Genomic DNA, 22,325 nt, shown 5'->3' with positions numbered 1-22,325 from the left:
CAGTATAACCACTATGGTTAAGAAAGCCTATCACCTTTATTTTACATATGATGTGGGCCCCACACATATGATGTGGGCCCCACACATATGCTGCAACACTTGTGCAACAAATCTTCGCCAGTGGTTGAACAGGAAAAGGAAATCTATGCCTTTTGCAGTGCCAATGATTTGGAGAGAGCCAACAGATCATGCCAGCAATTGTTACTTCTGCATGGTGCCTCCAGTTGGGAAAGGTGTGTCAAAGAAGAAAAAGTGGACTGTGCATTATCCAAACATTCCATCAGCTATACGCCCAGTACCCCACGGAGAAGGACTGCCGGTTCCTGATGCACCAGAATCATTCTCACTTGAGTCAGACGAGGAAGAGGATGAAACTTCTGGTCCTGAACCATCAATGTCACAGGACCCACATTTTCTCCCATCCTCCTCCTCTGAACCACACCTCATAACACAAGGTGAACTGAATGACCTTGTCAGGGATTTGGAACTACCCAAGAGTAAGGCAGAGCTGTTGGGCTCCAGACTACAGCAGTGGAATCTCCATCATTGGAGATTTTTAAGAGTGGGTTAGACAAATACCTGTCAGGGATGGTCTAGATCAATGGTGGGCAGCCTGTGGGCTGCACATGGCCAGTCAGGGTAATCCCATGGCAGGCCGCAAGACAGTTTATTTACATTGATCGTCTGCAGACACAGCTGCCCGCAGTTCCCAGTGGCCATGGTTCACCGTTCCTGGCCAATGGCAGCTGCAGGAAGCGGCGCGAGCCGCAGGGACATGCTGGCCGCCGCTTTCCACAGCTCCCATTGGCCGGGAATGGTGAACCGTGGCCACGCCAGCGGGCGGTCAATGTAAACACTGTCTCGCGGCCCACCAGCAGATTACCCTGACAGGCCACGGGTTGCCCACCGCTGGTCTAGATAATTCTTAGTCCTGCCATGACTGTAGGGGAATGGACTAGATGACCTCTCGAGGTCCCTTCCAGTCCTATGATTCTATGATTATTTGGTATGTTACATATAGCAGATTTTTATGTGAATAATATTATTACTGTTATTTCTTTTGAATGGCACTCGAAGTGTTCTAGGTGGTTTCCAAGCAGAAGCAGTGGTGCTAACTTGTGATTTTATCGCAAGGCTTACAGAAGTTTTACTGTATGCCCCACCTCCTAGAGACAAGTGAATGTGTGAGAATTGCAGCTTTCATTAAAATAAAACCAGAAAAAGCTGTGCAACTTTCTAGCCCTCCTGGTTGCAGAGAAAAGCTTAAAAATATAACCCAAGTATGCTTGAAAGCTTGGAAACCAGAAATCACATAAAACTAACCCTTTTTGGGGAAAAAATCTGATAATCACGAGGCGCGTTTAAAATGTTATTTGGAACACTTGGGGTTGGCAATACTGCAGAAAGGAAGGTGTGGTCCTGACACAACAAGATAAACACATAAAAATTAACACCACCCTGATCCTGCTAATGCACTACTTGCATGTAATTAAGCAAGTGCATACAATATTTGAAAGCTAAGGGGACAACTCTGAAAACGTTTGTAGCCCCCGCCCTGCCCTGTTCTGACATCACATGTGCACAAGTGGATCCTTGCTCTTATATGGAACTTCACTACCTCCAGGATAAACTTTTTCCAGTGTGTTTCAATATAACATCCTCGTATTATTGTAATATTAAATATAATAGAACACTGGCCTTATAACTCATAATGAAGTATGTTCTTTTTATCTTTGTTTCTATTTTATGAAATAATAAACAATCTTTATACTGAAAAAAATCTAATTAGCTGTATATTTATCTAGGATGCTGCTATTCTGGTAAAATAATTTATTTTTAAAATCATCATACTTTGTGTTATATAGGGAAATAACCAAGAGATGGTTTTATTAATTGTCTCAGTTTCCTCATCTCTAACATAGTTAAGTGCTTTACTTCCCTCACAAGATTGTTGTGATTAGTTAACATTATTGTGAAAACAAGTCCTGCCATGATAACAAATTATTTTCTCTAACATTGATTCTTTGATGTACTATAATGTGATATGACATCAGCATCAGTGCCTGCATTCAATACAATCACAAGTATTATGTGGAATCCTGATCCTAATTGGGGCATCTAGCTGCAATTGCAATACAAATAATACATTCAAAAGGAAAGGCCATTATCCATTTTTGTTCAAAAATTTCCAATTGACACTAATAAGAATTCTATTCATGGATCAGATTTTCAATATGAGCCTCAGTTAAGTTAGTTTGCAGTTTTATTGCATTAATGTTAATTTCCTCAAGACTAAATCAAACTTCAGTGTAAGCATGAGATGTGCAGATTATTTCCATAAATCCCAGACCTGCAAAGATTTATGCACATGCTTAACTTTATGCAGTATGCATAAAGTTAAACACATGCTTAAGTGTTTGCCGTATCAAAGCCTTAAGTTGTGCACTGTAGAAATCTTGGCATGTCTTGCTCTCAGGTTATTATACTATCCTGTATATTCTACATATTGTGAAAGTGGTGTATTGTTTCTATTTCCTCAGGGTTCAATGGATTTAACAAGTCAACCATGTTCCTTAAAAGATGACTCTATTGTAAGTATTTTCTGTTGTGCCATGCTATAAGAATCTATTTGAAAAAGAGATCTCTAAATGGAGATGTTTAGCTGGTGCTGTAAGATATTTTTCAGTAATAAATAGGCATTTTTTTTCTGAACAGTTTCCAATTATAGCCTGTGTCTCCTTTCTCTCTCTCTTTTCCTATCACACTTTAAAAAAAAAAAAAAAAAACTAGACGGGACAAAGCACTGGAAAATATTTTGTAGAAAATATTTTGTGAAATATCCAGCTTGGCATGGAAACTGACTCGATTACCTAATAGGTCTTTTCTATGCCTAAATTTTATGATTCACATTCCAGTTTTACATAATCTTAAGTGAAACAAGAGGGATTTTTCTGCAGGTCTTTCTGGAATTTTTCTCTTTCAGAATATTGCAACCAGAAATAAAATGGAGCAAGAAGGGTTTTTCCTTCATTTCTGGTGCTCAGCCCAGCTACAAGTTTTCTCTGTATGTGAACTTCTGCATTCTAATTTTTAAATTCTGAAATACTTTTTGATCCTATTTTTCCCTCCCTATGTTATTCTTGGCAATCTAATCATCTAAGGTCCTGCTCCTGCAAAGACTTATACACCTATAACTAGGCTTGGAGGGATTAGAATTTTGTTGGTAAATGTCAATTTCACTGTTCACACACAAAAATTTCCATCAATAATAATTGAAATTTACAAATAGGCAAAGTAAGGAAAATGCTGCCCAAGTAATGATTTAAACTTTTGTATTAGGCTTGTTACAAATGGACTAGCGAAATGAATAGTAAAAACAAGTATGATTTGTTGATTGAAGGACATTTGCTTTGTATATTTTGATGTGATTATGACAAATTGTGTTTTAACAATTATAAAGCTTTAACTTTTTGAATCTCAATAGATGCTAGCATTAGTTATCTTACTCCCCCATAATTTCCCACAACTGTGAAAATTTAAATTGATAAAAATGCTTAAAAATAAACATTGATATTATCCATTGAAATTATTAAAAAAAAAATAATCAAATTCTGCCAAGGCTATCTATATAACTTTATACACTGTGAGTAAACCATTGACCTCAGTTGACCACACTGATCTTAGTTCTTTTTGGAAGAACATGGGGCAGCATGCCTCCACGGTGTGTCAGAACTATTAGCCCTAGTTTGCAGTTGGATAATAGTTCCAATTAGGTCCCCATGTTTAATGACCGAAATCCATTTTCTGAGATTTATATCCTTTCCAACCACAACAGTAGTTCAGTGATTTCTGTCTAACTGTCAAGACTTATTGAAGTGAAAGAGTAAAAATGAGAAACTCATTGTTATAGTGCATCTGTTATACTTCTGCATGAAAATACTGGAAATATCTAATTCAGCATGTCTCTATCAGATTTGCCTAATCAGCACTTTCTCCCCATCACCCACCTGGACTGGCAGAGTTGCAGAGAAGCAGCAAAAGGCTCTCAGTCAAGAACTGGACTGTCATGTCACTGATTAACTAATAACTACAGTAGCAAAATATTTCAAACTAGTGCAAAGTGTTATTCTTTTCAGTTTACTAGTATAGTTTGAACACTGCTGGTCTGATTTGTACAGATAACGATTTAACAAGTGAATGTAGTCTCTCTAGCATGACATATATTGTGATATTATAGAGTGAAAAAAATAGTACTGTGCGTTTTCTTGTCTTTCTAGAATCTGAAAGTTACTGACCATTCTGGTGCACAGATAGATGAGATTGACAATCTTAAAGAAGAACTAGAAAAATGGAAGGTGCGTATGAACTGTACAGCTCTTAGGTTTCCACTGAAGCCGGCAGCAGCATGCATGTGTCCAAAAGAAAAAAATTGCCCAAAGATTGCTTCTAAACCGACTTTACAATGTTTTGTTTGCTCTAATGAAAATATACTAAAGTACTTGTTGTTTTCAATGTCAAGGAAAGATTGGAAAAAGCTGAAAAACAAAAAGATGAGCTCCTTCTTTTGAAACTAAGTGCTGATGGAAAGAGAGACCAGACACAAGATGAGCTGAGAAAGCTAATGGATTTAGAAGAGGAGCAATGTAAGGAGAGCATGATAAAAAAGGAAAACCAGGAGGTAATAAGAGAATTTACCCATAGCTATCAACATTTGGAGAAGAGCTGTAGAAGTGTTCCTTGTAGGTTGGAGTACTTTCCCCTTTCAATCCAAACAGCGCCATCAGAGCTACATTTTGTAGGGCCAGAATATTTAGCACATCATTTTATAAAAAAAACCAGAAGTTACACGATTTAAAAAAAAAAAAAAAAAACTTGCAGTAATTATTTGAAAGAATGCATGCAAAGCTAAGACTTTCTACATCACAGGTAAAAAGTGATGGCTAACAGAATTTGCCTTCACCTGGTCCAAGGCTCCCACTGACAGCACAGTCTTACAATTTACTAAAGTCCACATTGTGTTGAGTTGGGTCATTCAATTGCACTATCAAATTACATAAAGAAAACTTTAAAACAAAACTTCCTAATAAAACTCCTCATAAAAGCTTAGAGCATTCAGGAGAGTTAGTCATTTCTACATAACTGTAGAGAGCTTGCAACCTGAGAAAGTTTGCAGCTAACATAGCTGCATAAAAACACAAAAGTTTACTTACCAAGGCAAAGTTATCCTCTGCTTCCTTTTAGAATGAGTTGGTAATTGTCCTTGGGGTATGTAATCTAGGCATTTGGAACATGAGTGATAGGCAGTGAACTCTTCCTAGACTGTCAGGGGCTGATGGTTGTGGCTTATCTGGGAGAGAGATTTGCAGTACAGTTTTAGATTTGACCTATGAGCTGTAGCTCAGAGGCTCTCAATATCCTAAGGTATTTTTAATAATGATTTTCATGTAGATGATGTTCAAGCCAATAAATAATGGATTTAATTTGTTTTGCTGGTACATTAATTTACAGAGAACTTCAGTCATAGTAGAAGAATGTAAGTAGCCAAATTATATAAAATTCAAGCCCCTTGTCCTCGTGTTCATGGCTCTACACGGTTTTGCCTCATTCTACATCTCTGTTGTTACTTCCCCGTTATGTTCCTCCCAGTCCTCTTACTTCACTGTGCCCTTTTTCTTTTTTCTACTCAGCTTTGTGCTTGTAACTTGTTGCTACACCTGGAATACCCTGTCCTCATCCTACAGGTGCTGTCTCTGTCCTCTTTCAGATCCCTCCTGAAAACCCTCTATTTCAAGCAATCCTTTCTTTCTCTTATCAATAACCTGTATCCTCTCTGCATTATCATCATTCTGTGTCTTGTCTTATCTTATTTGGAGCCTAATCCTGAAAAACTTTACATATGTGAGTAACTTTACAAATGTACATACTCCCAGCCAAAGTCAATGGGATTATTCATTGGTAAAGTCACTTAGATGCACAAGCATTTGCAGAATCAGGCTCTAAACCCCAAATCCTCTGCTGTACTCATTCTGCTCTTTGGGATGTTCTCAGAGAGCTACTGTGGCCCTCTGATCATGGATTCATAGATTTTAAAGTCAGAAGACACCATTATGATCACCTAGTCTGACTTGTACAACACTGGGGGCATAGACTCTTACCGTGTAATTTCTACATCAAACCCATAACTTTTGTTTTCACCATCCCTGGTAGATATTAGAGCAGTCTGGGAACTGATGTAAATGCCATGAGCTGATAATGGCGCTAAAGAAGCCACCCACTAGTTCTGGATAACTGGAGCTCATCACTTCTGCCATGTCCTCTTTCTAATCCTGATGTGTTCCCTATGCAGGGCACCACAAGACAGCTAGCATGGGAGCTGGTTACATTGGCTGTATACCCACTCAGGATTCCCCTACACCTAAGAAATCCAGAGCTGTGGAAATGCAGCTGGTTTCTGCTTCTCTTTTACCTCTTGAGTGGCATAAAGGGAGTGGAGTGGGAGGGGGCCAAGAACTGGCCCTCAGTTTGTAAACTCTTCAGGACAGGGAATATAGATTATCTAGGACCCCATCGTGCACACGAATAATTTAATGCACACAATTAATTTCATTGAACTCAACGAGGCTGTTCACATATATAAATCCCTCTTGTGTATATGAAAGTTCAGGGCCTAACTATGTAAAGTGCAGTGTAAGTTTATGGTGGTATGTAAATGTTTCAGAAATCTTACTTTTCTTATTTAAGTTGAATGGAGCTGTTCCTTGGACAGCAAACTTACCTACTGGATAGTAATTTGTACCATTGCTTTAATCTATCTCATAATTGTTCATGCCATTGATGGTTGCGTGGTTGGTTATTCATTTTCATAATTTCCAATTTCTAGGGCCTACTACTTTTTACTGAAATACAAAATTTAACTCTTCTACATATTATGCATTATATATATATATATTTGTAATCTGCAGAGAAATCTTACTGTAGTAAAGCAGCAAAATATTGAGCTGCGGAGGGAGATTCAGAAGCTCAAAGATGACCTTGCAGCAAAGAGTTCAAAGCTTTCACAGGATTTTCGGGTAATTGCTATTTGAAATATTTACAATATAGCTTTCAAATGGACACATTTTACTTCTGAATTTCTACACTCTACGGGCCAGATCATCAGTTTTGTAAATCGGTGTAGCTCCATTGACTTCAGTATGAAATTCAGCTATTGCTTTCCTTCTCATTCTCTCTCTGGCAAAGTTAATAAATGCACTTGACAGTGAGGGGGAAAATGGAAATATAAAACTGGGAGATACAAGAAAGATCAGTACATGTTTTAATGGAAAAATTTGGAAGAAAAAAGTGCATAACAGGTTCATGAGTTCATATTTTATATCTCTGTCAGAAAGGGAAGTCAAAAGAAAAGGGACTTGTCCATTACCAGAAAAAAAAACAAAAACCATGATTGTCACTTTCATTTTCCAAAATTGCATGTAGCCTAATTTTGATCTCACTTGTAGCATGCAAATCATTTGAAGTCAATGGAGTTATATTGGTATAATATGGGTGAGTTCAGAATCAGAACTCTCTTTTGGCTACACTGCTGCAAATGTCATGAAACACTGTAACATTCATGTTTATTTTACTAAGTTAATAACGTGCAAGGCAATTTTAGCAGGCCTTCTATTACCAAAGAGCTACAGTCAATGTAGCACAAACAGTAACCATAAACTGCTTTGTGATATCGGCTTATGCACAATGTTTTGTACTTCCTTTGGTGTTAAAAGTTCTACACATCAAAGCTCTGATCCTGCAGGTAGAATCCCTACTTACTTCAACTGGAGTTTTAGTACCTAAGGACAAGTTTGGGCTCAAAGTTTATTGGGGAGGAAAAGTAAAAGCTTACAGACCAAACTCCTTAGGGGGACATAGGATCCAAGAGAGATTGGGGAATCTCCATCACTGGAAGTTTGTAAGAACAGGATAGACACACACCTGTCAGGGATGGTCTAGGTTTACTTGGTCCTGCTTCAGTCCAGTTACATCAGTGGTGAATTCAGCCCTACTATATATTAGCCTTAAAAAAATTACTGCAGAGTGAGGCAAGATGCATACTGTACATTTTTTCAGTTGCTTAATAAATTATTTAAACTTGGTCATTTCCTGTCTTGGTTCTACAATATTAGATTAAAAGAGAGATACCGAAAAAGAAAATGAAGTTTACTAGGATGGAAAATGCTGAGAGTGACGACACATTTTTGAATACTTGCTGCCTTTTTCACATAGCTGCAAAAATTCCATTCAGATTGCAGCAAAGACAAGCTGTTCTCACTTTTGAAGAGGAGGATGGTATGGTCCATATTTTAAATATAACTATTAATGTATTTCATGTTAACAGCAAGGGATATGGGGTTAAACAACAATTTATTTGATCACCAGGGCTAACTAGCCTGGGTTTCCAGGGCTGGAGGGGGAACCTGCTTACAGTGAGTAAGAGCACCAGAATCTGGCTCTCAGCCTTAATGCAAACATTTTCATGGTATCACAAATAAAGTTGAAGACAATATTGAGACAATCAGTTAATAACTCCCACTTTCTCTACATTCAGAGCCCAATTCTGCACTCACTCAGATGAGTGCACAGAGTTAGACAACTGCACCTTGTGAGAGGAGAATTTTGCCAACTATGTTAGCATCAGCTCTAGTCCAATTAAACTCAGCTGACAGGTGTTCACAGAATACCAGCAGTCGACCCTCAGTTACATAGATCCTACCTCACAGAGGGATGAGGCCTGATCTGTAGCCCATGGAGATCAATGCAAGTCTTTCTGCAGACTTCAGTGGGCTTTGGATCAGTCAATGTTATCTTTCACAACATTAATGTACAGACTTATAGTCAATATTAGTAAATCCTTGCCAATTGATATAGGGCAGTTTTCCCTACATCAGCCTCTTCCAGACACAGCTGTACCCCATTAAAATGCAGGCAATCCGAGCCTGCAGTGGAGTTGGAGGTTGGAACTTAGTTGATCCAGATTTAAATTAAACTGAATAGTTTGTTTGCAAACTAATAAATAAAATTTCACATAAAGCAAGAGCCTGCCTTATTTCTCAATTAACTCTTAGCTGGAATCAAAATGTTTCTTATTGGTAGCGATTTAGCCATAATATTGTATATAGAGATAGCATCTTTCATTCTGATGATCCTAAAATACTTTACTAGTGATGCACATTGCATACAGTGGTGAGATTTTAAAAAGGTATTTAAACACCTAACGAAGCAGATAGGTGCCGAGTGGGATTTTCAAAAGGACTTAGGCACCTCATTCCCATTTATTTCACTTTTGGTGATGCAAAAGAGATTTTTGGCTAAGGGCACTAGGGAATACTTTTCATTAGTGTAAAGCTATCTGAAAATCATCTTAATTTCCCTTGCAGTTGCCCAGAAACTGATAAGAAGAGGTAATCATACTGTGAGCCTGGATAATGAAAAGATAGAGTTGAAAGCAATGCCGGTTACACTAGAAACAGGAGTCAAATTTGAGGTAATTGACAAGCCAATATAAAAAATTTTGAGATACTTCAAGAATATGTACTTTTGTTTTCAAAAACTGTATCGAACAGGTACTGTAGCACATAAAGAAAATAAAGTATATTTTTTGTTAGCTCCATGTAACAATTTCTGGAGAGAAGATCAATGTTTCTGAAGTACCACATCTACCAATACCTGATGAGTGGATCAGAGACAAAATAGAACTGAATTTCTACAAATCCAAACAAGGAGGAGGAGAAGTAAAGGATGTGAGATATGACAGAAGGTCTCGCACAGCCATTGTTACATTCCTCAAACCTGGAGGTATTTTATATGACATAGTTTTAGCTAAAGTTACAGGGCCTGATTCTGCACTCATCTGTATTGTTTTTACCCTGATGGACCTGCACGGACTTCACTTGAATTATTCCTTATTTATTCCACTGTAAATGAGAAGACTCAGGGCCATAGTTCTTTAAACACAGCTGTGTTTAATCACATTCCTTTTGGATCAAATATGAATTCATACACAGCTTGTGAGCTTTGATATTTCCCCCCTCACATTACAGTATTCAAAACTTCTTCTGCCTTTACGTTACTGGACTTCATTTTACAGGAAAGAGAAAAGTGGGAAAATATACTTGTCATGTCATGCCATTAGAAGTTACCCAGATTCTCAGCTGGTGTCAATGTGTGAAACTCCACTAAAATCAGTGGATCTGCATTAATTTACATCAGCTGTAGATTTGGTCCATAAACTTTAGTGGACAATTAATTAACGTCTGTTTTGTCATAAAAGTCAATTACAATTTTGAAATAGTAAACTTTACAAAATTGTATTTTGTTTCTAACTATATACTAAAAGGATTGGTCTTGTTTCTGATGTGCTTACAAAATACACCTTAGATAGCATTAATTTTATTTTCCACTTTTGAATTTTTTGTTCTAGTTGCTGACAACTGTGTGAGATGTACAAAGCATCCTTTCTGCATAAATGAAAAGCGCTTTATGCTTTCTGTTTCCCCAAGCATAGAAAAGCACTTGGAAAAATTTCAGGTAAATTAATCCTATTGACACTACATCCTAAAACAGCAAATAATCTGTGCTCGGGGGGCATGGATTGTGATCAGAATCTTCCCCTCAGGTCACGGAATGGCAGGAAAACTGCTGTATTCTCAGAACAGCTGTTTCTGCCTCATTTTAGGTGGGTGTATACAAGAGCTTGCTGGTGAATTCACATTGCTGTACATCTACCAACCTGGCCCTAGGCTCCTCTGGGACACAGGAGCTGTGAGCTTTACAGATTGTGGGGAGTGTTCACTCCTTGCAGAGAGTCCCCCATAGCCTGTTCCTCTGTTGATGATCTTATGACCTACAATATGAGGGTTGTAATTCACTCAGAAATTACACACAAATGATTTTTTGATCATGTGTCACAGCAGTAACCAGTGTTGGGTCTGTGCTACAGTCAGGGCAGAGATAGGGTTCCATCAGGTATTTTATGGCTTAATTGTTCTCATTTAAGTTATACACAATTGATGAATCGGTGTTCATATCATAAAAGCACCACTAAATCTAGCATTAATTTAATCCCTCATTACCTGTGCTGTGGCTAATGGGTATATTATACCAACATTCCCAATCAAACTAAAAGCACCCAAAAAAGTTTTACAAACGGTAAATCCTCTCTGCAAAACCCCACAGTTCATGTATATCAGTGGATTCTCGGTAAGCTGTTTTTCTCTGCATAAAGTTTTATCCATCTACCTATGAGGTTAGAAATGATTTCTCTATTCCCATATTTGTAATATGCACTCCAGTGTGTATTGGCCCACTTTGGCCCAGATGCAAATATCCAGGATTGTTTGACTCTATAGAATTCAAACCTCCCACTGATTTTAGTACTAGACCAACACCATAGTAGAAATCCTAAAATGAAAGGCAAGGTTGTAGCGATATCTTCACATTGACATTTTTAACTGTGCAACCTATCAATTCCTGAAACTGAACATACAATGTGTGTTTTCCTCCTTACCAGATATTTTCTGGGATTTCCAAGAGGACCATACTGTTGTCAGGAATCCAAGAGGTTGAGGAGGATGAGGAGAGCATGCAGGACATGATTGAAATTCATTTTCAGAAGCCTAGCAATGGCGGCGGGGAAATCGAGAACATCAGATATGTAGCAACAGGAACCAAACTAGCCTATTTTGAGGAAGACACTGAGAATGTGGCATGAAGTGTTACAGCTGGGACTTTCACTTTGCCCAGTGTGACATAGTATAATGGAAAAATGTTGCAGACTTTGTCTTTTTAATATCTGTGCTTTTTAATCTTCAAAATTTACACTTGAAAAGAAGAACTGCCTGCCTTTCCTTCCTTTCATCTGCATAATGCCAAGTCTCTTAGGGAATGTCTACACAGCCGTTAAACACCTGCGACTGGCTTGGATCAACTGACTCAAGCTCAGGGGGCTTGGGCTGCAAGGCTATAAAATTGCGATGTAGATGTTCAGGCTCAGGCTGGAGTCCAGGCTCTGGGACCCCGCAAGGTGGGAGCGTCCCAGAGCCTGAACATCTACATCACAATTTTAAAGCCCCACAGCCCTGAGTCAGCTGACCCAGCCTAGCCTCATGTATTTAACTGCTGTGTAGACATGCCTTTATGTCTTGAGAGCACAGCTATGTGAAACCCACTGGTTCTGGCTTGTAGAGATTCCTTGTAAAGTTCTACAACAAATATTACACAAAGCCAAGATCTCAGTGCAAAGCTCACCTGAAACCTTAGAGTTTGCTTAATGTACGCGGGTCCACCAAACCCCTAAATCCCTCACCAACACCTGAAACTTGATCAAGGTTGCTTTCTGCAGAGGAAAAATATTCTGTGCGCATGCAGTGGCACAGAATTCCGCCAGGAGTAGAAGTTCATCACAGCACCTGGCCCATGGAGCCAGATAGGACAGAGTGGTGCACACAGGGCTGCTGGGGGATCACAGACTGGGGTTCAGAATGGCTAATGGGGAGGACAGACTGGGGGGGGGGGCGCTAGTGGGCTCCAGAGCTAGGGGCTGACAGCGTTGAGCCAGGGGTTGAATGGGAGTGGGGGTACATAGCCACATGAGGACGGAGGCTGCAGGGACCCATCAGGATGGAGGGATGCGGGGACAGGGGCAGATGTGCCTGATTGAATGGGAGAGGCTTGTGATCAGCCAGAATCTGCATGGGGGAGGCTCCCTAACAATCCTGCCCCCTCCCCCACCAAAAAAAAAAAAAACTCCCACCCACACCCAACAACCCTCCAGGTTCACTCCAGGCTCCTTTCCTCTCCCTCAGCTCCTCCGTTACTCCTGAAACTCCCAAGCTTTTGCACTGCTTCTGATGGGTGCAGGAAACACAGTTCTGTATTGTAATTTAAATGAATTACTCAATATTCTGTATTAATATGCCTAGTAAGGAATCTATTTGTCCAAAAAAAATATTACCAGAATCTTTATTGTTTGTTTGTTTGTATTGTTACAGACATTCTTACTGACATATTTTGAAATAAATTACCAAAATAATTGAAATTGGCATTATATTGTATTATTTTGACAAATAAAATATGAAGAATTTTGCCAAATTTTAAAATATTGTGTGCAGAATTTTTAATTGTTTGGCACAGAATTCCCCCAGGAGTATAATCTCCACTGCTATTGGCATGTTGATACCTCTTCTGGGGCCTGATCCAACACCTACTGAACTCTTTAGTGAGTTAATATGAGGTCTCTCTCTAGGAAGGATGTATTATTTATGAGAGGTCTCTTTCTGAGGGCAGCAGTAAATGGATGGAGATGGACAATTGGAAAAGGGGCATATGGAATGCAGCACAGATTTCATTCGTGTCCCTTGAACCAGGGACAAAAGGCAGAATTTATTGTCTTCATTCACATCTTAAATTATATTAAAAGTTTTTTGAACTGAATTGGACTTGCAAAGGGAGGGAGTCTCCTCTCTTCCCAAAGGGGGATTTCTTGCCTTTCTGCCTTTTTCCTTCTCCACCCTTGTGGGGCTGGAATGATTTGGCAGTCTGTCATATGGCAGCAGAAAACTAATGTCACTTAACATGGCGGGAGGCATTCATGTGAATATCATTATTTTCATGATATAAAAGACCTCACTGTACAAAAGGGATTTTGTATTATACCTTATGTAGGAAGACATTGAAAAATATACATCAGACATTGATTGTAGGTATTATATACAGAAAGTCAGATTTCGATTACACAGCCTTAACAAATGACTTTTTGTTTTCTATATACAACCATGTATTTTGTTGTTGAAGTACTGTCAAAGTTGTTTTTGTTTTCCTTCTGCTTAGAACAAAGAAAGTAAATGTATGGGGTTACAGCTCTCTAACTGCTTGATGTGTGGAAAAAGCTTACATTGATTACACTAAATAACAAACATGAAATGCAGAATAAATAAAGGCATGTGAAACTATGGAATGAATGGGAGAATTGTGTACTTAGCAATTAGCTTTAAAAAGTCTTGATATTTTGAGCAGATGCTCTAAACTGCACAGAGAAAAAAAAGTGCATGAAGATCAACAGCATAAACCCTATCATTGAAAAGCATTGAGATGTAAAACCTGAAGAATGAAGGTTTTAATGGAAATTCTGACAAAAGTTTAACCATAGCAGGACTGGTGAAAAGTTGCAGATAAAAGTAACAAAGTAAAATCAAGAAGAGTTTTAAGTAATACATCTTAAGAACCAGGTAGTATTTGTGAATTTCTCAATCTATTGGATTATCCAGTTTAAAAGTGCAAAGTAGTGATTTTATATAAAGGACAACTGGAGATCAGTTTCAAGCAAAAAATAAGACCTTTTTCAGAAACAGTAATTTTTTATATTTCTTTCAATTAGGTGATATTTCTTTCAATTACCACCAATTTAGGTTGGGGGTTGTCTGTAAGCGAGGACAGGTCTGTCTCCCAAGATCTGTGAGAGTACAACCTATCCTGAAAGATGATCCTTTACTCTCACAGATCTTGGGAGACAAACCTGTCCTCGCTTACAGACAACCCCCCAACCTAAAGCAAATACTCACCAGCAACCACACATCACTGAACAAAAACACTGACCCAGGAACCTATCCTTGTAACAAAGCCCGATGCCAACTCTGTCCACATATCTATTCAAGTGACATCATCATAGGAACTAATCACATCAGCCATACCATCAGGGGCTCGTTCACCTGCACATCTACCAATGTGATATATGCCATCATGTGCCAGCAATGCCCCTCTGCCATGTACATTGGCCAACCCGGACGGTCTCTATGCAAAAGAATTAATGGACACAAATCTGACATCAGGAATCATAATACTCAAAAACCAGTGGGAGAACACTTTAACCTGTCTGGCCATTCAATGACAGACCTGCGGGTCGCTATCTTACAACAGAAAAACTTCAAAAACAGACTCCAACAAGAGACTGCTGAGCTGGAATTGATATGCAAACTAGATACAATCAACTCAGGATTGAATAAGGACTGGGAATGGCTGAGCCATTACAAACATTGAATCTATCTCCCCTTGTAAGTATTCTCACACTTCTTATCAAACTGTCTGTACTGGGCTAGCTTGATTATCACTTCAAAAAAAATGTTTCTCTTCCTTAATTGGCCTCTCAGAGTTAGTAAGATAACTCCCACCTGTTCATGCTCTCTGTATGTGTGTATATATATCTCCTCAATATATGTTCCACTCTATATGCATCCGAGGAAGTGGGCAGTAGCCCACGAAAGCTTATGCTCTAATAAATTTGTTAGTCTCTAAGGTGCCACAAGTACTCCTGTTCTTTGTGAGGAAAGAAACCATCTCCTGCTGTGTTCAGGGAAACAAGAATTTGTGTATTTCTGGTAAATAAACAAATACCTGACTCCATGGTCAGTTTCTCCTAATGGGAACAACCCATGACCCCCCAAACTGGCTAAATGCTCTGGTCAAAAGAGGTAACAATACCTTCAAACCTTGATTCCACACTGCTGTACATGAACACTAAGGATCCCATGGCACTTGTCAGATTTGCCACATTCCTCACAGTAATGCTGTTTGCTAGTAGATTGCCAACTGTCTGTTCTGAGGTGGCTGCCTTTCAGTGGTGTTCTATGTATGCATCCATATATACATGACATTCTGTGATTATAACCTCGGTACAATGTTATGGAACTAAAGTTGCTCCAATGTAAAAATCAAACACCATTGCTTGTTACCTTTTTTATTTTACTGCAGTAAAACTGAGAAGAGAACTGAACAGGAGAGGCACCCTAACCTTCCTGTTTCTGTGTCATCCATGCCATAAAAACAGAACCAATACATATACTGTTTTCCTTTCATTTAAAAAAAGAAAACCACAGCAGAACTAGATAATTGATATCACAAATGAAAAATAACTATAAAATGAGGACAATTATTTCTCCTTTCCATTGTAAGGGACTTTGAGAGCTATGGATCAAAAGCATTATATACGAGCTATGAAGTATTCTAATTATTTCTTTAGAAAATTGTTTTATTATTCTGCACTGCAAAGGAGCTGCGAGGAGGAATCATCGATAAGAAATCTGATGTGTGATTGCCAAGGGTCTTGCCACTCTGGAAGCACTTAATATTTCTCTGTGTGAGGCTTTACCATAGCACCCAGCACTACAGTGTCTAAGGGCTTGTCTACACAGGGAAGCTACTGCAAAATAAACTAGGATGTGAATTTAAAACCAAAATAAGTGGATTAAGCTAAACCACAGAACGGTATTCTTAGTGTAGAACAGGAGTGCCCACACAGGGAGCTCCTGCAGAATAGCTGTTGAGGAATCACTATTTCAGGCTATTTCCCCATGCAGACAAGCCCTGAGCACTGAAGATTCCATTCTCAGAAGCTGCAGCAAACCATGCCAAGGAAGAAGGAAAGATGTGGGAATGCAATAACTCATTGCAGAGTCTTCATTCTAATTTTCTTCAAGTTCACACTTTAGGGGAAAAAAGACAATTTAAAATCAAGTCTTAAAAAGAGTCTTTGCTACTTGCATACTTTAAGTCTAGTAATAATTCTACAGCACTCAGACAAGGCAATGACAATCCTCACTGGGGACTCAAGGGGCCTGATTCACCACTTTCTTTTTCTTGCCCCATAAAAGGGACAGCACAATGCCATTACATCGGACGTCAGAGTACTTCTGGCTTCCTGCACTTCCACATGACAGATGAACGACACCAACAGTCTATATCTCTGCCATTCAGTTCAGTCTCATTTGATTTATACGTTATTTTATGCCTAACTGGTTTAACATGACTGCCTTGCCTCCTCATGTCACCACATTCATCTTGGATTACTCCTCCCTGTCTCTTCCCTGCCCATCCTCACCCCACTCACTCCCTATCGCCTCCCCCTCCTACTTAGCATCCTGAATTTAGTTTCATAGCTTTATTTGTGGATAGATCCAGCTAGATAAGCAAAAATGCATGTAGGACAATCTGTGACAGTTTCACACCTGAGTGCACATTAGCTACTGCATGATGTGCCGTAGACAAGACCTATGCTGTATCAGTTATACCATGCACGTGTATCAGTACCTGGTAAGACACACAGCTCTTACCAGTACCTGATCATATGCTTCATCTTTTTAGTTATAAACAAACCATACAAATCAAAATGAAAACCGGGCACAGACACCAGAGTTAAAACCTAACCCCTGTATAGCAAATCCCCTTAGCTTCTCCTTGGGGTTAAGGGTCAAATGTAACCCGTCTGTGTAAATCCATTGGTCCCAGCGGGTGTAGCTCTTCAGTGTCTAAAGAGAAGCGGCCGCTTGCCCGGGGAGAACTGCCTTCTGGGACGTGTAGTTGACGGTCTCCTTTTACACCGCACTGTTCTCCCCCGACAAGGGCTGCAGGGTACTACAGTTCCCAGCAAGCCCTGCGCCGAGACGGGCTGATGAATGCCCAGGCTGTCAGGGAAACCAAACTAAGAAGTGAAAGTAAATCGGCATCGTTGCTGCGTTCCCCAGGCCAGGCAGCAAGCGGTACAGCCATGGCAAGTGTCTCACACCGTGTGCGTGTCTTGTTATCGCGGGGAGCAGAGGGGCTGCGAGCTTGCTGGGCAGGACTTCGGGCTCTAATTGAGGGCAGGGCTAGCGGGCTCTGGACGGGGGGTTGCGTTGTACGGAGCGCAGCGCCGATCCTGGAGAATGGCCCGGCCGTTCGTGGGGCTGCCTGCAAAAACTCTAGCGTCGTTATTCTTTTAGAAGTTAATATCTGTAGCATGTAAAACATCAGTGGTCAAAACCAGCTCAGCCTGCCGTAAAATCCGCGTGAAGGAGCTCTGGGGGAGAAAAATCTCCTGGAGATTCCCCCACGCCGTGCCAGAGCAGGAGCAGGATTTGCCACTCATGGGTCTGCCCCACAATCTTGCTGTTTGTGGAGGAGCTGCAGGAGGTCAAGGCCATCCATGCAGAAGCCCTGTGCCTAGTCTGCACTAGCTCTGGCCCCCTCACCCCCCAGCCCAGCTGCTGGGCAGTGCAGTTGCAGTAGGGCCTTGGAAGGGAAGGGGCTGTGTTATCTTTCCTGGCTAATCCCCCCCATCCCTACCTGCCTCCCTAACCCAGTGCAGGAACACTATTCATCTGTTTATCTGCTGAAACATTAATTGTGTGGTTTGAATTGATAAAAGCAAATGAAATTGCTCCAGGCCCAGTTAAATAACAGTCATTCTCTCAAATTACAAATAACTTAAGAAAACACATTGAAATTAAACATTAACCAGTCAGACATTCCCATATGGAATGTGTACTAACCAAAGTGCTGGCTAGCTATTATTTCTCAGCCAAAGTAAACGGTCATCGAGGGTTGTATTAAACCTGTTCGAAGTTAGTGGGTGTAAGAGCCTTCTTTCATTCAGGCTAAATGTAAAGAAGCCATTAAGTCCCTCTGGGTAACTAGGCGGCTAAATAATAAAACAATACACTGGGATAGCCAATGTTAAAAGTTTGTGTCCAGCTAAAGAGGCTGCAATGTTCCCACTTCCGCAGTTTAAATAACAGATCAAAACTGTTGAAAACACAGCAGCTGTCAGCCCACCAACATGGAAGCGCACCATGCGTGTGTATGAGAGAGAGGGCTTGAGTCATTCTGAGAGTGAGGAGGCATGCAATGTTATCAATCTTATCTAAATGTGTTCTCTTTAATACTGTAAGTGGCTGTTGGGGGGGGAGGGGCGTTGTGGAGTTGTCTTGTGTTTGGGGTTGCAGCAGGCTTGCCTTGGAACGGAGGTGCTTTTTTTTTTTTTTTTTTTTTAATTTTATTTCAAAGGTGGTAACCCTACTAGGGACTGGTTTAGCAAACACCTGTCACAAGAGAAACAGAAGAAACACTAGAGAAACAGAGAGACAGCAGCAAGGGACCAACCACAGCAGAACTGTTAGCACCATCCTGAGGAAAAAAAGCTAAGAAAGAGTGAGCTTTTGGGCCAAGTGCTGGCTGAAAGAGTTGGGACTGTGAGCAAAGAAATTGTCTCCTGCTGCTTGATTCCTGCTGTATTCAGAGAAAGAGGATTTGTACATGTTTTTGTAAGCAAACAGGATTGCATTAGAAATACCTGAATCCATCATCAATTTCTCTTTCTAGAAGAAACAAACTTCAGGGCCCCAACTTTGGCTAACCACTCCGGTTAAAACCAGGTAACCCTACATATATTTGAGCCAGCCAGAAAGCAGCTTGTTCATATAATCACTGTCAGTTTAAAAAATGTATTTCTGTGCGTAAGCTGCTCTCTGGTTGACAAAAACAAAGTCTGTTCTCAAGACGATCAGAGTGCAATTTATTTATTTAGTGTTCGCATAGCAAAGCAATAGGGTTCTTAGTGGCCAAGTGGAGCTCTTGGAGCACCAATTTGGCTAGCAGGCACTCCTCAACAACGTGTATCATTGTTTGATCTGCACCACAGCTTGGATTGTCTTGAAGACCCCAACGCTGCTGATTGGTTGCACAAAGGCCTTGCCCAGTCCAGAATCGGTTAAGAAGGACCCACTGACGACATGTCAGGTCGAAGATGAGCAGGCAAGCAGAAAGGTGTAATAAGTAGAGTGTAACAAGCTAATTCTACAATAAACTGTTATTTTACTGTGCTAATATTCCATCAGCTAAATGATTAAGGGCTAATGACTGCAATGGAACCCATTTGGAGGAATCCATGCATCTGTGTGCAGCCCTATTGACTTAAATGAGACATAAGGAGTCTGCACTTGCAGATCCAGTTGCAAGATCAAGGCTTAAATCTTAAACCTCTCACAAGTGCCCCCTCTGGTCAGGTGTGTCTGTGGTCTTTAGACAGTCCCAGCCCTGCTATCAGGCCATACCCCCAGGGCTTCCTCTCTGGTGGCAATGGCTTTGCCCTCTTGGTCTGTTCCAGCCCAAGCTCTCCAGTTGGGCTTCTTAGTAGTTCAGATCTCCTTCAGGAGGAATTTACCACTGCCCAATTGTAGGTCAGTTCCCTAGTGGACTATGAGAGGTGGGGGGTAGAGAGGGACCTGCCCTTATTTCAGGGCTCATCTGTGTCCAGGCCCAGCAGCCAACTAGGAGCTGTCTCTCATTCCTCTGGTCCCTGCCAGCACTGGGCTGTCTATGGTGCTGCAGTTCCCTTTGGCCAGCCAGGAGCACCAGTTGTACTCCTCTGACTCCAGCAAGGAACTGACTGCGTCTGGCTACGCAGCTCCTTTTATATGGCCTTCCTGGGCCCTGATTGGCTGCTCCCTGCAGCCTCTCTAGGCCGCTTGGAGGATACCTCTATTGCACCTGGGATGGGTGTGGAAAGTCCCTTAGGCCTCCAGCAGGGGTCCTCTAGGCCTAGTCTATCCCATCACACTGTATCATTCAGGTTGTTTGATGAGGCAATGCTATTGCCATAAAAGAATATCACAGGATTAACAGTTTAAGACTTGCAAATACAAGTCTCAGCTTTCTCTTGACACTCAGGGCCAAATTCTCTGCTAATATAAGCTGGCACAACTCCAGTGGAACTGCCTGGTCTTTATTTTCCATTGATTCTTCTTCTATAATTTGGCATTTATGTAAAAGAAAGAGATTAGAATGTTGTGACACTATTCTTTTCTTTTCTATTCATGCAGCCACACAGCATTCTTTCTATGTACTGTTCCAACATGCATTACAAAAAATGAGAGCATCTTTGTCTTGGATACATTGTCAAAAAACATAAATGCATTGAAAGATGCAGCATCTATAACCGAAATGGCTTCTTTCTTAAATATTGTCTTTTGAAATTAATTCCTGTATTGAAAAAATGTATAATATGAAAGTATTAATATTCTCTATGGTATCTCATTATTATTCACTCATTTCACTTCTTCAGCTTATGATACAATGGGGTCTACATTTTTTTCCAGTGAAAGTAACATTTTAAAATTGTGTAGAATAGAGATATAAACTAATGGGTTCCACATTCATGCCCCAGTATCAAAATTAAACATCTTCACCTCAGTATTCCTCTTGGCAGCAGTAAACCATTATGGAGGCAGCAATTCAAAATCTATTGATGGCGTTGCTTTGTTTGAAGAAAAATAACACTACTATTTAACTCTTATATATCGCTTTAGAAACATTATCAGATTAATTCATCCTCATATCTCCTTGTGAGGTAGATGATTCAGTATTGCTAGCTGCATGGTACAGATGGGGAACCGGAGGCCTAGATGTTAAGGACCCAAGGACACAGAAGGGGTCAGTGTCAGACCTGGAACTTGGGAGTTATGTCCTCTCATTTTTATGGTCATACCACTAGACCACAGTTTTTTGTGTGTGAGACCACATATGTGTCTGGTAACCTGGAGTGGCCAGATTCTTTTACAGACTCTTTATAGTAGAGAAGGAGCCAGTTATGGCGCCTTGCCTTTTTTTGCCACAGTACTGAGCACAGGTTAGAGCAGCCTCAGGGCTGCTTCAGCATGCCAGCTGGCAAGGCCTCCTAAGGGATTGTCTGCCAGCTGAGTATTCTAGCCGTGCCTCCTTCCCCTCTTCCCATTCCCTGTGCCAGAGGCTGTGTAGAAGGTGCCAGTTCTGGTGGCTGTTTGCGTTCTGGGAAGTCGCTCTAGCTGGGGAGTTGCCTGTCTTCATTGCCATTGTGCTGCCCGAGAGTGGGGTAAAAATCTGCCCCACTATGTTATCAGATGAACAAAAAACAAATTGGCTTATACTGAAGAAAATCACCATTTCATAAATAAAGCGTATAGCTCTTTAAATGTGAAGCCTGATCAAAATAGGGCTCATGTCTTCTCATATTAAAAGCTTTTAGAGTGCACTGCTACGCTGTGTCATTGAATCTGTCTTCTGACTCCCTTTGGAAATAATAGACTAGTGATCCACATGGCTGTGAATCCATGTCAGTGAAAAATTATCATCCTGTGGCATGTTTTGCAGGCTTTGTAACTGCTATGCTGGGCCTGGCTCTACCTTCTGGAGTGTAGATCCAGAAGAGAGCTTCTTAGAGTAGTATAAAGAATGTCATGAAAAACTGACCTGGCTTATAGCCACTCAGAAATTGTTGACACTTCATTCCTATAGGTGGCTCTATAATGAAACACTAAATTATTTACTTTCTTCTTCTTAAATCAGTCAACTGTTACAAAACTCACTCTATGTTAGGGTTACCATACGTCCGGATTTTCCCGGACATGTCCGGCTTTTGGGGGCTCAAATCCCCGTCCGGGGGGAAATCCCCAAAAGCCGGGCATGTCCGGGAAAATCGGGAGGGAGGGAGGGCTTGGCCGGGG

At 40.5% G+C, this 22,325-nt stretch overlaps 2 protein-coding genes across 5 annotated transcripts in view; both read left to right on the top strand.

The window, feature by feature from the left end:
• Positions 1-12,783, top strand: part of NMI (N-myc and STAT interactor) — a 22,278-nt gene extending 9,495 nt beyond the window's left edge. For both annotated transcript variants that reach the window (XM_034786248.1, XM_034786247.1), the window contains exons 2-10: positions 2,541-2,591; positions 4,278-4,355; positions 4,520-4,678; positions 6,963-7,070; positions 8,166-8,328; positions 9,417-9,523; positions 9,645-9,834; positions 10,460-10,566; positions 11,549-12,783. In XM_034786248.1, coding sequence (XP_034642139.1) covers positions 2,547-2,591; positions 4,278-4,355; positions 4,520-4,678; positions 6,963-7,070; positions 8,166-8,328; positions 9,417-9,523; positions 9,645-9,834; positions 10,460-10,566; positions 11,549-11,749 — 1,158 coding nt within the window. In that variant the 5' untranslated portion in view covers positions 2,541-2,546 and the 3' untranslated portion in view covers positions 11,750-12,783. The remainder of the gene's footprint in view (positions 1-2,540; positions 2,592-4,277; positions 4,356-4,519; positions 4,679-6,962; positions 7,071-8,165; positions 8,329-9,416; positions 9,524-9,644; positions 9,835-10,459; positions 10,567-11,548) is intronic.
• Positions 12,784-17,470: 4,687 nt separating this feature from the next.
• RBM43 (RNA binding motif protein 43) overlaps positions 17,471-22,325 on the top strand; it is a 15,945-nt gene continuing 11,090 nt past the window's right edge. The window contains exon 1 of one of the 3 annotated variants that reach the window (XM_034786222.1): positions 17,471-17,596. In XM_034786222.1, the coding sequence (XP_034642113.1) occupies positions 17,480-17,596 (117 nt within the window). In that variant the 5' untranslated portion in view covers positions 17,471-17,479. The remainder of the gene's footprint in view (positions 17,597-22,325) is intronic. The other 2 variants (XM_034786223.1, XM_034786225.1) reach the window with 2 other exon arrangements.

The sequence above is a fragment of the Trachemys scripta genome, chromosome 11 (genome assembly GCF_013100865.1).
Source record: "Trachemys scripta elegans isolate TJP31775 chromosome 11, CAS_Tse_1.0, whole genome shotgun sequence".
Taxonomy (NCBI): Eukaryota; Metazoa; Chordata; order Testudines; family Emydidae; genus Trachemys; species Trachemys scripta.
This window is presented reverse-complemented; position numbering and strand designations above follow the sequence as displayed.